General features: G+C 38.8%; 1 protein-coding gene across 2 annotated transcripts; it reads right to left on the bottom strand.

Moving 5' to 3' along the window:
* Nucleotides 1-405: 405 nt before the first annotated feature.
* LOC119859473 (lipase member M-like) lies at nucleotides 406-17,975 on the bottom strand. 2 transcript variants are annotated; one of them, XM_038411641.2, is made up of 10 exons: nucleotides 17,709-17,975; nucleotides 15,281-15,395; nucleotides 11,139-11,256; nucleotides 10,053-10,251; nucleotides 8,908-9,017; nucleotides 7,665-7,801; nucleotides 6,788-6,934; nucleotides 5,634-5,705; nucleotides 965-1,036; nucleotides 406-753 (listed from the first exon to the last, which is right to left on the bottom strand). In XM_038411641.2, the coding sequence occupies exons 2-10, from the start codon at nucleotides 15,386-15,388 to the stop codon at nucleotides 520-522; spliced, it is 1,197 nt and encodes a 398-aa protein (XP_038267569.1). In that variant the 5' UTR covers nucleotides 15,389-15,395; nucleotides 17,709-17,975; the 3' UTR covers nucleotides 406-519. The 2 variants fall into 2 exon arrangements, with proteins under 2 accessions (XP_038267569.1, XP_038267572.1); XM_038411644.2 differs by lacking the exon at nucleotides 6,788-6,934.
* Nucleotides 17,976-18,255: the final 280 nt, after the last annotated feature.

Genomic DNA, 18,255 nt, shown 5'->3' with positions numbered 1-18,255 from the left:
GTGAGTATTTGCTTCAGATTGAGGGGCTGTCTGTAAGAAAGGACTGGCCTGTCTCCCAAAATCTGTGAGAGTGATGGGTCGTCCTTCAGGATAGGTTGTAGATCCTTGATGATGCGTTGGAGAGGTTTTAGTTGGGGGCTGAAGGTGATGGCTAGTGATATTCTCTTATTTTCTTCGTTGGGCCTGTCCTGTAGTAGGTAACTTCTGGGTACTCTTCTGGCTCTGTCAATCTGTTTCTTCACTTCAGCAGATGGGTATTGTAGTTGTAAGAATGCTTGATAGAGATCTTGTAGGTGTTTGTCTCTGTCTGAGGGGTTGGAGCAAATGCGGTTGTATCGTAGAGCTTGGCTGTAGACAATGGCCTTCATCCAGACCATACCACACTATCCATTGTCTACAGCCAAGCTCTGCGATACAACCGCATTTGCTCCAACCCCTCAGACAGAGACAAACACCTACAAGATCTCTATCAAGCATTCTTACAACTACAATTGCTGAAGTGAAGAAACAGATTGTGGTTTATGGATGCTTCTCCATTAGGTCAATGATTTCATTGTACATGCGCAGCGGTGCATCCAGCCCCCAGAAGAAATCCAGATGTGCCCATTCAGGAATGTTTTTGTAATGAACAAGATTAATAATTTGAGGAAGTAAAATATTAACATCCTTTAAGTCTGCAAGCAAGTCTTGTCCACCAGTCCATATTGCAGTTGGCACTGTCATATCTTTTATCTTGTATAAAGGAGCGGTGGCCTGGAAAATAGTGAATAGTGTAGTAATGAAAGCCTGTGATGTCACAGCAAATTTTACGCACATCCATTCAGTAAATGATGAGAGAAGCTGCTCCTCAATCAAAACCAGGAAGAAAAATTCTCCTTACTCCCCCCACTCCTGGGCTTTCTTCCCAATTGTTTTATTATTGCAAAGATGATAGCACTGTTAAGCAAAAAAATCATAATCCTACCTGACCAAATTTCGCCATATTCTTGGTTTGACTGCGCCAGTTATAAGCTCGGAATTCCCCTGAATTAAGTATCTAATATGAAAAGCATGAAAGATAAAAAGTTACAATTGTAATATACAAATCAATTGATCAGGGGATAAAAAATAAGTCATGAAATCTTTCACCTCAAAGACTTTAGTTGGATTCCACCTTACACTATGTTGACAGCAATTAAACTTAATCCCATTTCAAGGCTATGTGGAGGCCTACACTAAATTAGTTAGGGGTCTCAGAGACAAGTGGATAGGTGTCTCTGTCAGTTTCCAAGAAATTACCAATAGTCGGTAACCTTGTTAGCACAATGGGGTCCTGGTCCATGAGTAGGGCTCCTAGGCACTTTGGTAATACAAATAATAAATAGTAATAAGGACTAACTGGGCTTGGGACACCAAATTACAGCACCTGTCATATTTGCCAACAGGTGGACAGACACTAGTATAGAATGAAATCATTTGCAGTGTTCCCCCATTTCATTTTTCCTCTTGAGCCTCTATAAAAGATTAAAATATATGATCTAATTCAAAAGGAATTTGGGGAAATTCTATGGCCCATGTTATACAGGAGGTCAGACTAGATGACGACAATGGATCCTCTGGCTTTGGAAGCTATGAATCTGTATCTATTTCTTTAAAGATACAGGTCACACACATAAAAAGTAGGACTGTCAAGCAATTTTAAAAAATCGCTATTAATCACACTGTTAATAATAGAATACCATTTATTTATATATTTTTGGATGTTTTCTACATTTTCAAATATATTATTTCAGTTACAACACAGAATACAAAGTGTACAGTGCTCACTTGATATTTGTTTTTCATTACAAATATTTGCACTGTAAAAAATTAAAGAAATAATATTTTTCAGTTCACCTAATACAAGTACAGTAGTGCAATCTCATTATCATGAAAGTTGAAATTACAAATGTAGAATTATGTACAAAATATAACCGCATTCAAAAATAAAACAAATGTAAAACTTTAGAGCCTACAACTCCATTCAGTCCTACTTCTTGTTCAGCCAATTGTTCAGACAAGCAAGTTTGTTTACATTTGCAGGAAATAATGCTGCCCGCTTCTTATTTACAATGTCATCTGAAAGCGAGAACAGGCGTTCTTATGGCACTGTTGTAGTCAGCATTGCAAGATATTTACGTGATAGATGTGCTAGAGATTCATATGTCCCTTCATGCTTCATCCACTGTTCCAGAGGACAAGAGTCCATGCTGATGACAGGTTCTGCTCGATAATAATCCAAACCAGTGTGGACCAATGCATATTCATTTTCATCATCTGAGTCAGAAGCCACCAGCAAAAGGTTGATTTCCTTTTTGGTGGTTTGGGTTCTGTAGTTTCTGCATCAGAGTGTTGCTCTTTTAAGACTGCTGAAAGCATGCTCAGCACTTCGTCTCTCTCAGATTTTGGAAGGCACTTCAGATTCTTAAACTGGTTCAGGTGCTGTACCTATCTTTAAAAATCTCACATTGTTACCTATTTTGCATTTTTTCAAATCTCCAGTGAAAGTGTTCTTAAAACGAACAACATGTGCTGGGTCATCATCCGAGATTGTTATAACACAAAATATATGGCAGAATGTGGGTAAAACAGCCGGAGACATACAATTCTCCCCTAAGCAGTTGAGTCACAAATTTAATTAACGCATTATCTTTTTAGCGAGTGTCATCAGCATGGAAGCATGTCCTCTGGAATGGTGGCTGAAGCATGAAGGGGCATATGAATGTTTAGCATATCTGGCATGTAAATACCTTGCAATGCCGGCTAAAAAAGTGCATGTGAACACCTGTTCTCACTTTCAGGTGACATTGTAAATAAGAAGCGGGCAGCATTGTGTCCCGTAAATGTAAACAAACTTGTTTGTTTTAGCAATTCGCTGAACAAGAAGTAGGACCATGTGGACTTGTAGGCTCTAAAGTTTTAAAATGTTTTGTTTTTTAGTGCAGTTATTTAACAACAACAAAAAAACCCCACATTTGTAAGTTGCATTTTCATGATGCAGAGATTGCACTATGATAGTTGTATGAGGTGAATTGAAAAATACTATTTCTTTTATCATTTTTACAGTACAAACATTTGTAATAAAAAATAATAATGTAAAGTGAGCACTGTACACTTTGTATTCTGTGTTGCAATTGAAATCAATATATTTGAAAATGTAGAAAAACATCCAAAATATTTACTAAATTTCAATTGGGATTGTATTATTAACAATGCAATTGAAACTGCGATTAATCACAATTAATTTTTTGAGTTAATCACATGAGTTAACTGTGATTAATCGACAGCCCTAATAAAAAGTATAATCAGGACAAATTTCTCAAATGTTCACACATCCAAAATATCTATTTTGCCTCCCTTTTGTAACACTTTGCAGTCTGCTTTGGATTTAACTATCTTGAGTAATTTTCAGAGTAGAAGCCGTGTTAGTCTGTATTCGCAAAAAGAAAAGGAGTACTTGTGGCACCTTAGAGACTAACAAATTTATTTGAGCATAAGCTTTCGTGAGCTACAGCTCACTTCATCGGATACATTTGGTGGAAAATACAGTGGGGAGATTTCGCATCTGATGAAGTGAGCTGTAGCTCATGAAAGCTTATGCTCAAATAAATTTGTTAGTCTCTAAGGTGCCACAAGTACTCCTTTTCTTTTTGAGTAATTTTATATCTTCAAACTTTGCCACCTCACTGTTTACCTCTTTTTCCAAATCGTTTATGAATATACTGAACAGCACTCGTCCCAGTATAGATCCTTGAGGGACCTTGCTATTTACTTCTCTCCATTGTGAAAAGTGACAATTTATTCTTACAGTTTATTTCTGTCTTTTAACCAGTTATGGATTCATGAAAGGACCTTCCCTCTTATCCCATGACTGCCTACTTTGCTTAAGACTTTTGGTGTGTGACTTTGTCAAAGGCTTTCTGAAAGTCCAAGTACACTATATCCTCTGTATCACCTTTGTCCACTAGCTTGTTGCCACACCCAAAGAATTCTAATAGATTGGTGAGGCATGATTTCCCTTTACAAAAGCCTTGTTGACTCTTCCCCAACAAATTGTGTTCATCTGTGTGTCTGATAATTCTGTTATATATTATAGTTTCAACCAATTTGCCTGGTACTGAATTTAGGTTCACTGGCCTGTAATTGCCAGGATTGCCTCTGGAGCCTTTTTAAAAAATTTGCATTATATTAGCTATCCTCCAGTCATTTAGAACAGAGGCTGATTTAAGCAATAGGTTACATACCACAGTTAGTAGTTGTACAATTTCATATTTGAATTCCTTCCGAACTCTTGGGTGAATACCATCTGGTCCTGGTGATTTATTACTATTTAATTTATCAGTTTTTAATTTTATCACCTCAATCTGTTACAGTTCCTCAGATTTGTCACCTAAAAAAATGGCTGGTGTTGGAAGCTCCCTGATATCCTCTGCAGTGAAGACTGATTGAAAGATTTTATTTAGCTTCTCTGGAACGGCCTTGTCTTCCTTGAGTGCTCCTTTAGCACCTTAATCATTCAGTGGCCCCACTGATTGTTTGGCAGGCTTCTTGCTCCTGATGGACTTTAAAAATGTTGCTGTTAGTTTTTGTGTCTTTTGCCGAGTTGTTCTTTAATTTCTTTTTTTGGACTGCTTAATTATACTTGCACACTTGACTTGCCAGAGGTTATGTTCATTTCTATTTTCCTCAATAGGATTTGATGTCCAATTTTTAAAAGATGTCTTTTTGTCTCTAGCTGCCTCTTTTACTCTGCTTAGACATGGTGGCACTTTTTGGTCCTCTCATTGTTTTTTTTTTTTTAAATAAGGGGAATTCATTTAGTTTGAGCCTTTATTTTGGTGTTTTTAAAAAGTTTCCATGCAGCTTGCAGGGATTTCACTCTTGTGACTGTTCCTTTTAATATCTGTTTAATTAGCCTCCTCATTTTTGTGTGCTTCCTCTTTCTGAAGTGCTGCTGTGGTGCGTTTCTTTGGTATTTTCCCTCCTGTTCAAGTGTTTGTGGTTGCACTGGATGCATATGCATATTTGCCAGTGCACTGTACTTGGAAGCGTTTCCTTCTCTGTCCCCCATCCTGCAGTATTGGCACAGTACTTATCTTAGTATAAGAATGTCTTATCTTATACTGACCACAACACCAAAAATTCATCAACCCTGTCATACAAGATTTCCTTTTCCTAGAATATGCTATCACACAAGGAAAAATAGTAAACCTACTGACTAGAAGAATTATTATCTGTAGTTCTAATATTGCCTCTGAATTGATAGGTTGTATAGAAAAAAGGATGTAATAAGAGCTGTTATAAGGAGTAATTAATTAAAGAAAGAACCTGAGCCTTTTCGTTTGCTGTACTGTATATATATTAGTAAGCCTACGTGGCGCATTACCCTTCCCTCTGATTTCCAAATGTGCTTGTCTTTCCTGGAAGAATTTCAATACCTGTTGTTTAAATGTCAATAAAAAGTACTGTTTTTGTTGAGATTTCAGTTGTAAACCACAAATTAGGCGAGTTTCCAACCCATTAGTTGTAACTTCATTTGAGAATATTAAATATACCCAATTTGTATAACATACAGAGCTTAGTACCCACTTTGCGGCCTAAAAGCTGAACAGTACCTGGCTCCAGTGGATTATATTTTGTACAGATGTTCCTGCTGGGGCTCGGGCTACGTATACATTAACACGACTCTGAAAGAAAACATTCAATGAGGGACCAGTTCCAAGTTCCACCCCCTTTCTCACAGAGTAGTATCTTTTCACCGGAGTACTTCTGGTGATAGCAGTGGGACTACTCATGGAGTAAGGTACTCCATAAGAGTAAGGGTGGCAGGATCAGGCCTTACCAAGTACTTCAAATGTGGCAACACACTGGATACAGAAAAACATTATGCAGAATTTTTAACGGAGTTATAGTCTCAAAGGATATGAAGTCAACCACTTTGATAAGGCAGGAGATTTATCCAAGAGACTACAGAGTACTGATTTAGTTCACACTTGTAGGGATTAATAGATAGGATTTGGGATATGGGGGGGAGCCCTGATGGCCCAGGAATGTGCTAACTACCATAAACATATACAGCCAAATCCCGAGTCACATCCTTAAGAAGCTGTTACACATTCCATGTTTCAGCAAAACTCTAATTCGAAAATCAAAGGGGATTTTGCTTGAAAAAAGTGCAAGTAAAAACTTGAGGGGCAGATTGTTTTGCCTAGAATTGCACGAAAAATGGATCCTCCAAGTGTCAATCTTCCTGTTCATGCATGTCTTTCATTCTTGGACCCCTGGAGAGACACCTCTGCAGTGTTGAGGAGTTAGATGAGGGGGGTGGGTTTGCTGCCAAGCATTGTTCCTCTCTCCCTTCCAACCTTAGAGAGAATCTGCTGAAAATGGGATGCAGCCTGAGGCTTAATAACCTCTTCTGGGTGACCCAGTGCACTGTGAAACCCCAGTTATAAACAACAGTTCCATAGGCAGCAGCCAGCTTATTTCCCTAAACACCTTGTAAGTCTTGGGACATCTGTGGATTCTGGGGACTGAACTGCCTGCATTTCTGACAGATAGAGCAAAGCTCTCCCCCAACACAGTAACATAGCCTCTGAGGGTTTTCCTATTTCTCAAACCATTCATGTGGACTTTTCCATGGAAGGATGTGATTTGGCCCTGACTAAGGACTTCAAGATTAAGGCCACAGAGTTTCAAGTTAAAAATGAATACAAATACAGGGGCTAGAAATCTCTCCACACAACTCAGCCGGCTGGGTTGTACATACCATATTTATATTATTCACATTGTAGCCTCCCAGAACGAAGAAGACATTTCCACAAAGCTTAGCAAAAATGCTGCGGCCACAAAAGGAAGCAACTAGCTTTCTCAGCCATTCACTTTGGTGAAATAATTCCCTTCTGCCAAGTAAGACCTGTAAAAACTCAAAGGTATTGCTCACATACTGAATTGTTCTATGCATTTTTCTTTTTTCAACCCCCTTCCATCCGTTATACTCTATTTCCCCCTTTTTATTTCCTCCCCTTCCTTATTGATTACACACCTATTTTTCCTCCGTGCTGGCTACATAATGCTTGGGGGTGGGGGGGGCATGTGGGAAATAAGTTGTTTGTTTATCCATCAAACAAGTGTAGCACAGGCATTGCCCAATCAATGTGCTTCAGATTTTTTTGCCTGTTTAATGATAGACTCACTTTCAAGTTAACTCCAGTTCTGCTTTTGCTCCTGAACCTGCAAATACTTATGCACATGAGCAGTTTTGCACAAATAAGTAGCCCCACTGACATCAATGGGATTACTCACACTTGCATAACACTTATGTATGTGATTTAGTGTCTGTAGGACTGGAGCCACAGCAATTCTTCTGGAGTTACAGTAAATATAGGTAAGTATGTTTTTTTAAGTCATGAACTTAACTTTGTGGAATGAAATATTCTCCTTTTGTATTTCTGGACATAAGTAAGAGAAAGACGTAAGGAAGTCAAATTAATTCACCCAGTGTTGTGGGCGGAGCTGAACATCTTTAACCACAGACATGAACAGACCCATAAATTTCTAGTTAAATATATGTTTTCAGTTCATCCATTCTAAAAGTCAAATAAATATTTAGATGATCAAATATTTTAAGTAGAAGTACCACATACCCTGAGAAACTTTTCAGGAAGATACAGGAGTTTTACTGCAGGGCTTCTGGCATATTTAACTGTAGTTACAGGGGCTAAGGCAAAATACAGTTTGATTCTTTTAGCCAGCTGGGGCATTGTTGAAAATGTAATGAAAGCTGAGAAAATTCAAGAGAGAAGTTAACTAGAGCAACTTTCATAAACTAAAATATCAGTATTTACCATACTCCATCCTGCAGTTTCAAACTTACAGGCAATCCTATAGCTATTCAAATATTGATTTATTATTGAAGTAAGTGTTCATCCTAGAGTTCATTTGAAACTCCACTCTCCTCCCTGTCCTACAGGCTTGCAAACTATTATCTTACATATTCCTCCTACACTGATACTCTATCTCCACTACTTCTCCAAAAATTCATCCCAAGTATATATACTATTTAGTTCTGAAGATACATGCATTACTCTCCCAAACAACTGCCTCATCATATTGCCTTTGATTTTATCCTCCACTAAACCCAACCCCTCTGTGTGCGGCCATCTCCATATTTTGCTTGCCTTATCTTAAGCCCTGATCCCCCAGTTAGATCCAAAACCCCTTAACCCATGAACCCAATTGGGCCATATTAAACTCCAGTGTAAGTCAAAATCATTGGAGTTACAGCAGGAATGCATTTGGCCCATTCTGTTTTGTTATCTTTCATATAAATAAAAATTGGCTTCATTAAAGTTGCCTACATTTTTACAACTGTCAGTTTAGGAAGTGTTTTTACATCTGAATTTTAGGTCACTCATAAAAGGTGTCAGAGAGATCCAAACATAGTCTTCACTACTGTATAGCGGTGCAGACATGATTCCATAACTAGAGCCCTACCAAATTCAAGGTCCATTTTGGTCAATTTCATGGTCATAGGATTTTTTAAATCACCAATTTCATGATTTCAGCTATTTAAACCTGAAATGTCACGATGTTGTAATTGTAAGGGTCCTGACTCCAAAAGAAGCAGAAGTAAGGGTGGCAATACCATGACCCCCCTGAAATAACTTTGTGACTCCCTGCAACTTCATTTTGGGTCAGGACCCCGAATTTGAGAAATGCTGGTCTCCCCCGTGAAATCTTTATAGTAGAGGGTAAAAGCACACAAATGCCCCAGATTTCATGGGGGGAGATCAGATTTAATAGTCTGTGATGTGTTTTTCATGGCCATGAAGTTGGTAGGGCCCTATCCATAACACATCAGTCTGCATTCCTTGTAACATTACATACCTATAGTGGCACCCTGTGAATAGCCAACATAATACAACTGCTCTTGTCCAGTTTTCTGCATAATAAAGTTTAGCACTGCTGGAAGGTCAAACTTCGCCATCTCATCAAAACTGCAGAGAGAAAGGATGAAAAACATGCATGCATAAATTAAATTCCAGGTGAGTTAGCACTGGATAAGGGAAATCTAGGTTTGTCAGATGAGAAAAAACAAACTGTTTTGTGAATAATTCTGCTTTTTTGAGTCCTAGGTCTTTGTGGCACCTAGTGTAAAAGAGACTGTTCACTAATTTCTGAGGTGCTTTCTGCTCATACCTGAGGGATTGATCGAGACCCCATTGAAGTCAATGGACAGACTCCTTTTAATTTGAGTGGTCTTAGGATCAAACCATAAGTGCCTAATCTTCTTATGTAGATGGAACAATTAATTACACAGTAATGGAACCATTTCCATTGAGATACAGGATCATATAATGTACCACTACAGTCTAGTCTTCAAACAATCATTAAAATAAAAGTGCACTGGAAGCCCTAGTGATTGAAGTTTGAGGGAAGGATAGCTCAGTGGTTTGAGCATTGGCCTGCTAAACCCAGGGTTGTGAGTTCAATCCTTGAGGGGGCCATTTAGGGATCTGGGGCAAAAATAAGGGACAGTACTTGGTCCTACTGTGAAGGCAGGGGACTAGGCTCAATCACCTTTCAAGGGCCCTTCCAGTTCTATGAGATAGGTATATCTCCGTATTAAATTTAAAGTTTTCTGTTTGCCTTCAGGGAAGATACAGCGTGGACACAGGCAGTACAGTCTTCCATGAGCCCATTGTTGAACCTCGGCAGTGTCTAATAGGCCAATGAGGACTCCAATTAGTGCCAGTTATGGTAATATTTTTACAGTGTGGACAGACCACAGCCAGCTCATTATACAGCACCAACTTCTAAGCCAGGAGATGTCAACAATTTTTACTCATTGTCAACCTGCATTGAGTTTAAACCAATGACCTAGATGCACTCTGACATCACAGTGATGGGTGCTTTATAAAAAGCGAGATAGATGAGCAGACAGATAAAAATGAAAGATTTCAATATCCCATCATCAATATCCCAAGTCCCTCTGAATACTATTTCCAACAGTGCTCAATAATTCAGTCTACCTGAAAGACCAGAACTCATCTTGCTCAACAGAAAGATTCAGGTGTCTTCTAGACCAGGTGTTCCCTCTGCTGTTTCCCATCCAAACATCATAGCCAGCATCTGCTAGTATGAAGCCCAGGCTGTTATTGGCCAGGTTTGTGACCCAGTTGCTAGCATCTCCTAATAATCCATGTTGGAGAAACACAGCAGGCTTTACAACTGAAAGAAAAAAAACACTTTACTGAGCTGCTTGATTAATATGGTAATACAATGATACTCCTGTCCAGTATTCAAAACTGTGATTCCCAGTCCTACGCTGGATTAAAGTCTGACTCCTATGGATTTTTTTTTAAGTGTGTATCCCTTTTTCAATTTGTTATGAGATATAATGAATGCCTGGACTTTTAAAAAGTTGATTTCCTGTTTATCTTAGGAATACCAGAATGTAAAGTCTAGTCTCCCTGGTTTTACTGAAGACATTCTGGCGGAACTGAGAAATGAGCTTCTAAATACCTTAATTTAAGTAGTAAAGGCACAAAATATTTAATAAAGGCCTTCTTTATTCAAAATGTTAATTCATCACTGAGGTTAAACAGGTGTGAACAAAAGCAACCATAACACAAACCATGAGATCCAAGGAAGAAACTGGGCTTTCCTGACAGTGGATGTTTGGGGTAGATTGCAGCCTTTACACTTTTTTTTTTAAACTTCTACTGATCAAATGCTAAATCACTCATGATCAGAGCACAAGCTTCAGTTCATTCAAGGCCAGATTTTCAAAAACAGACCATTAGCACATGGGTGCTGGAACTAGGAATGCAAGAGCACTGCTAGGCTTGAAGTGGTTTCCATCATATACAGGGTTTACAGTTTTGTTCAATGGCTTTCAACACCCCCTCTATACAAATTGTTCCAATGCCACTGATTTATCACCAAATTCTGCTCACCTTACTCACAAAAACATTTCCATCAACTTCAGTGTGACTACCCACTTAAGGCAAGCAGGATTGAGTCCAAACTTATGCAGATTGGCAAAGCAATTTAGACACCTGTTTTTCAAAATGTGTCCTCTTAAGTCTTCCTTGCTTTACAGAAATAAATCATACCCGTATTTCCCTGATTTTCTATTCCATAAGGGATTCTGTTAATGCTAAGGATATAGCCATCTTCTGTCACCACTTCATACTCCTCACTGGGGTACCCTCTATAGGTAATGAGCTCGCTCTGCAAAAGAAAACACAAATGCTTTTGCTTCAGATGGCTTACGGGTGTCCATTTTCTACACAGTATGTATATGGAAGGATCTCTGTGATGAGAAAACATTGTGGACTAGACCCAACTGAGGATCTGGTCCCTTAGTTATTAAGTGTCCAAAATAAAAAGAAAATGTCATATTTTAATGACACATCACTCAAACTACCCCTCTTTTCTTTCATACTGCACAATACATTCTGGAATGTTTTAGCAGGAGTGTTGTAAGCAAGACATGAAAAGTAACTCTCCCACTCTACTCAGCACTGATAAGGTCTCAGTTGGACTACTGTGTCCAGGTCTGGGTACCACACTTTAGGAAAGATGTGGATAAATTAGAGAAAGCGACAACAAATATTAAAAGTCTAGGAAACATGACCTACATGGAAAGATTAAAAAAATTATGTTTGTTTAGCCTGAGGAGAGAAGACTGAGTCTTAAAGTATGTAAAAGGTTGTTATAAAAAGGAGGATGATATGTTGTTCTTATCCACAGCGTACTGGACAAGAAGCAATGGGCTAAAATTGCAGCCAGGGACATTTAGGTTAGACATTAGGAAAAACTTCCTAACTAAAAGAGTAGTTAAACACTAGAACAAATTACCGTACCTAGGGAGGTTGTGGAATCTCCATCCATAATTGGAGGTTTTTAAGAACAGGTTAAATAAACACCTGTGAGGAATGACCTAGATAATATTAAATCCCACTCCAACTGCAACAATAATATTGATCACATTCTCAAAAGATTCCCTGAAAGTTAACCTTTCAATAGATCAGAGAACTTTTTCAGGAAATTGAAAAGAAATAAGTTATTTTTGTGATTAAAAACCCTTAAAGTTGGCTCCTTTTTGATAGGTTTGCCAGTTACATAACACTTTTCTTTGCCTCCAATGAAATCAACTAAAACTACAAAATTTGAACATAAGTAGATATTGACATTAACTCATGCAAGGAGCACTTTTCAAGGGCAGGAACAGTAAAATGATTACAAGTTTAAGATGTAAAATGCTGACATTTTTAAGAGTGTAAAATGTGGTGCGATGGAGAAAACTTAGCTCTATGGACTCTGTGTTCTGGCTTGGTGAGATGATGATTCATTGGTCCCTATGCAGCTAGGGAGTGCCAGAGAAGATATTTGGAATAAGTTGGAAATTTAAGTGGGGGTAGGAGGGAATAGGGAAAAAGGAATGTCAGGTAGAATAGAAATATTACGAAACCACCTTAACTTTCAATTAAAAATTGTCTGTGAAATAAGCAAACCTCACAACAGCCCCATAATATAATGTTATGTCCATTTTACAGTAGGCTACATGATGGCTCAGAAAGATTAAGTGACTAAATATACCCCTGTATTCAAAAATCGTTGTAATAATCTTTGTATAAAGTATGCCTTGTAAGGTATCATTAGAAAACTCAATTTGCTGGTCATTGTTGTCCTGATAAAATGTGTGTGGCAACATTGTATGCAAAGTTATAAGATTTTCCTATATGATGTTATTAACACACAGAATCATAGAACTGGAAGGGACCTTGAGAGGTTGTCTAGTCCAGCCTCCTGCACTCGTGGCAGGACTAATTATCTAGATGATTCCTGACAGGTGTTTGCCTAACTTGCTCTTAAAAATCTCCAATGATGGAGATTCCACAACCTCCCTAGGCAATTTATTCCAGTGCTTAACCACCCTCACAGTTAGGAACTTTTTTCTAATGTCCAAGCTAAATCTCCCTTGCTGCAATTTAAGCCATTGCTTCTTGTGCTATCCTCAGAGGTTAAGAAAACCAATTTTTCTCTCTCCGCCTTGTAACAACCTTTTATGTACAGAACTTGAAAACTGTTATGTCCCCTCTCAATCTTCTCTTTTCCAGACTAAACAAAACCATTTTTTTCAATCTTCCCTTATAGGTCATGTTTTCTAGACCTTTAATAATTTTTGTTGGTCTTCTCTGGACTCACTCCAATTTGTCTACATCCTTCCTGAAGTGTGGTGCCGAGAACTGGACACAGTACTCCAGTTGAGGCCTAATCAGAGCAGAGTAGAGTGGAAGAATTACTTCTCATGTCTTGCTTACAATACTCCTGCTAATATATCCCAGAATTATATTCACATTTTGGGCAACAGCATTACACTGTTGAATCATATTTGGCTTGTGATCCATATGACCCCCGATCCCTTTCTGCAGTACTCCTTCCTAGTTCCAGTCATTTCCCATTTTGTATCTGTGCAAATGATTGTTCCTTCCTAAATGGAGTACTCTGCAGTTGTCCCTATTGAATTTCATCCTATTTACTTCAGCCCATTTCTCCAGGTTGTACAGATCATTTTGAATTTTAATCCTATCCTCCAAAGCACTTGCAACCCCTCCCAGCTTGGTATCATCCACAAACTTTATAAGTGTACTCTCTATGCCATTATCTAAATAATTGACAAAGATATTGAACAGAACTGGACCCAGAACTGATCCTTGTGGGACCCCACTCATTATGCCCTTCCAGCATTTTCCAAAACCCACAGCCCTGCCCAAACTGAGGTTGGCAAACACGTCTGTCGTAAACAAAGGAATGTGTGCTCTGCTTAATTTGCATGTAAACAGAGTCATCAAGCAAGAAGGGAAACAAAGGAAGCTGAGACAGGTGAGAAAAAGGCAGCAGGGTAATCCTTCCACATAGAATTTTTGTCTCTTGGTGCCCATCTGAAAATGTTGAATCTAAACCAGAGAAGGGGTCTGCATCTACAGGGTTTGATCAGAAAGACTGCTTAAAATATTTGGTGAGAAATTGCTTGAATCTGATATAGTTTGTTAAGTTAGGTATTAGAAAATGTCTTATCTTTATTTTTCCTGTAATCATGTCTGACTCTTATGCCTCATTTCTTGTACTCACTTAAAAATCTCTCTCTTTGTAGTTAATAAACTTGTTTTATTGTTTTATCTAACCCAGTGTGTCTAAATTGAAGTGTCTAGGAAACTACATTTGGGATGGCAAGTTGTGCACATATTATTTATTTTAAAGAAATAACAGACCTAATATAACTTGTGTTGTCTAGAAGAGGGCTGGGCTGTATGGGACATACATTTCTGGGGGGAACTCTAAGACTGGGGGTGTGATGGGGTCACCCTGCAGTATAACCGAGGCTGGTGAGAGCCAGTGTGTAATCCAAGCGTGGCTGGCAGACTGCAGTCACACACAGACATTCAGCATGTGGCTTGCTTGCTGGAAGGTTGTTTGTGAGCTGCCCAGGTGGGAGCTACTTCAGCAAGGCATTGTAAGGCACCCAAGGTTGCATGGCAAGGGTGACACAGCTGTTCCTGAGCCAGGATTGGACCCAGGTATGTCACAGTGACTTGCCCAGGGTCACACAGGAAGTGAGCAGAGCTGGCTCATTGCTCTGAAACCACCACTGTCCCAGAGCTTTAAGGTTCCATATTTGCTGCTGGAAGACAGGGTCGTTTTACAGAGATTCAGCATTCTTTAGTGGCATTTACCCTGCAGGGCAGTAGGATCAAAAAATGTTAAAAGAAACTGGTGATTTAAAGGGGCTTGATTTTCGGGGAGTGAGTGCTCAGCACTTTTTGAAAATCAGCCCCTTTACTATGTCTGATGCTGGGCGCCCCCCAAAATGGAGACTTCCAAATATCACAAATCACTTCCAAAAATCTTGGCTGAGGAAGTCTGTAGTTCCCGAACCCTCAGTGCTTGCCCTTTTCAGCTGGAAGGCTGGTGCTGCTGCAGCAATCAAATATTCAAAGGGGAAATTTCACTATGCCACTTTAGTAAAGAAAAATAGAACTTGTTGTAGTTTCTACCCCTCATAAGCTGGACTCCTATACATGTAGATAGGAAGGAACATTTGGCAAAACAGAATGACAGTAAGTGTTTGAGAAGAGGGGAAATGTTAGCGAAGTCCATCTCACCTGCACATGTTAATGCAGACAATTCTAAACAATTCTGTGCTATCAGCATTCCATTCATTTTAAAGTAATTCCAATGAATAACTTACAATGTTCATATATGCTTCAGGATACACGTGATCTCTCTTCATTCTTATGAGTTTCTCCGAAGATACAGTTCCTTGGAACAAATATGCCACTGTAATGAATAGCCACATCTTTGTTCTGTGTAAAACAGTACATTCATCTGTTAACAACTTTCTCTGCACGTACATTCTTGCTTTCTCTGCACGTACAATACAATGCAGACACGGAAATATGTCCGATGAGAGGTGAATTGCTGAGAGATAAAGCTTGGTGTGGTGAAGTTGTGCCTGGTACCACAGTAAGCCATCTGGCACAGCCCCCGATTGCTTATGCAGTGCAAGCAGCAAAAACTGAAAGCAAAAAGCAAAGGTAGCTTGGCAGCAGCCTGCATTCTCTGTTAAGTTCATCCAATACTTGATGAAAAGATCAGTAACCAGGAGGGGAACAGTACCTGGAGAAAGGGCGCTGTAGACATTCTCATGAAGCACACACCATTGGAGTGATATAGTTTTGCATGTTTGTTGTAGGTTACTTACATCAAATTAGCAGCTGTCTCTGCTTGGTGCGCTAAGGGAAGGGGTGATGGGATCCATTTCTTTGTAATGCACCCATCCAAGAGTCAGGCACATTACCAACTCAGGACTCCCTTGAATGCTAGGCTGTAGTGCCCAGGGGCAAATTATTCATACCTGTCCATAGCTCTTCAATGAAAATGAGATAGATAAAAAACCTAGTTCAGAGAGCTATTAAAATTGGATAATTAGCCCTAGTAACCCTCCATAACAAAGGTGCTAGACATTTGATTGCAGGGAACTAATCTCAGGATCAACACAAGCAATGTCATTGTCACCTGTATAAACAATACCTGATGGCCTCATTCTTGGCATATCTGAATTAACTGAGTCACTGGACCCAGCTCCCTATAATATTTTTGTGTTTTTATCTTTTGTGTAAGATAAAACTGCCTGGGAACAGGTGTTAGGCAAAGAAGAGGCAAGCCAGGCGGTTCAGGGAAATACTGGGTGCCCAAAAATCTCCCCATCTGAAAAAAAATTAGAAGAGAAAAGTTTGAAGTTTTGTTTTTTGGGTCAACATTTCTTTAGTTCTGAAATGTTAGTTCATTTATACTTAAATAAAGGTTAAAAAATGTTAAAAGGTCACAATGCCTTGAGTGATCCAAACACATTTTTTTCTGAGTCATCGGTTCTCAAAAATTTTCAAAATTTGGAGTTTTTGTCCCAATTCCAGATGGAAACAATTTTCGATATTGCAAAAATTCTTGCAGGATGGGAAAACCTTTTCCCATGTAGCTCTAATAATGATCATCCATTCAGTCTCTGATTCCTTACATGTAACTCTTTTTCCTCTTTGATACCCATCCTGCAAGATTAAGGGGACCAGGAATAGGTAGCTAGAAGATTAAATTAATGATGAGATTTTAGTAGCCTCACTTCCTGATCCTATTGCTTAATCTCTTAGGATGAATATTGAAGAATTACACATAAGGAGTCAGCAAAATCTCTGACTGGGTGATGAGTATGCTATGCACTAGGGATGACTATCAACAGAAGCAAGAGTGGCACCGCTGCTGTGTAGTCAGCACTTTTGAAAAATCAGGTGACTTATGTAGCAACAACTAAAGACTTCAGATACTAAATGTAGACACCCAGTTTTTAAAATCTTGGCCAGAATTTGTAATTTATACAAACTACCTAAATGTCAAAGTTCCTCTACTTAACGGGCTAAGGGGGTGGGCCTTGACAAATTCAGTTGAGTGCAGCAAGATCCAACCACACCATAGGAATAAGAATGTAAGTGGATGAGGACAGGACAAAGGTGAGAGGGTATTTATGAAATGTGTCTTTGGTCTGTGAATACCTCTGAATCGTTTTGTGGATTTCAGAGAACCAGTAATGTACATCTAAACTGAGCAGATTTCATTGGCAAACACACTGCAGTTGCTGCTCCTCAGGTCAATAAGCATCTGTGGTAGTCTTTTCAGAGAAGCTGACATAAATAAAGGGTTTATTTTTCCTCTTAAAACAAAAGTTACCCACACATATATACACAAAGATATAACACTGCATACACAAGATCCCTTTTTAAAAAATATTAGCTGTTTAGAAAAGTTCACTTCTTTTATAATGAAAAGGATAAATGCATTTTAAAGTACTTTCAGATCAACTCATCCTCTCACCTCTCTCCTCCCTACCAAAAAAGATTTACAGACCAGAAAAGAATGAGTTGTGCAGTCACCCTTTATCAGAAACTACCTTTCAGCAAGCAGCAATTCTTTTGTCCATGTAATTTTAAACAACAACAACAACAAGCAGCCTTGGCAAGGTTACTTCTCAACAGCACATGCTAAACCATTATTTGGTTTTATCTCTTGCAATCCCAAGAAAGCCATCACACAATTCTGGGTCAGAGTGAAGTGAAAGTATTACCAACCTTGTGCTCGAGTTCACTTGTTCCACTCAGAGATTCCGATGCAGGAGAGATGGCAACTCTGATGGCTCTAATGTTTAACAGCAGCACTAGGTAAAGGAGATAAACAATGTGATATGGATCACACAAAAGTTTTCCAATAATGGCAATGAGCATTGATTTCTCTCCTCTTCCTTTTACTTGGCAAGTTAGCAGCACTTCTACTTATTCATATTAAAGGGAGTGCACTGATCTAGTGCTACTTATAAAAGCTGACTGCTTTGTCTCTCACAGAATGCTGTAGTTTTAAAGGGAATACCAAGCCCCTTGAAGTGGAACAGCCTAGTCAGGAATTTCAAATACAAACACATTCACAGAGGTATCATGCCAATAAAAACCTGGAAGAATTCCCTTTTTTACCGCTAGCCTGGCAAGCCAGCTATATTCTTGTTCTATGGAGGGGATGGAAGGTAACCTCATTCTTTGATGCCACAATAAATACAAATTTTACAGCACAAAAATGTTTTTATTCTCTTTTATGCACATGCTGCCATTCCATATTGCTAAAGTG

This window comes from Dermochelys coriacea, chromosome 7, assembly GCF_009764565.3.
Source record: "Dermochelys coriacea isolate rDerCor1 chromosome 7, rDerCor1.pri.v4, whole genome shotgun sequence".
NCBI lineage: Eukaryota > Metazoa > Chordata > Testudines > Dermochelyidae > Dermochelys > Dermochelys coriacea.
The sequence above is the reverse complement of the archived record's forward strand: the minus strand, read 5'-3'. Positions and strand labels throughout refer to the sequence as shown.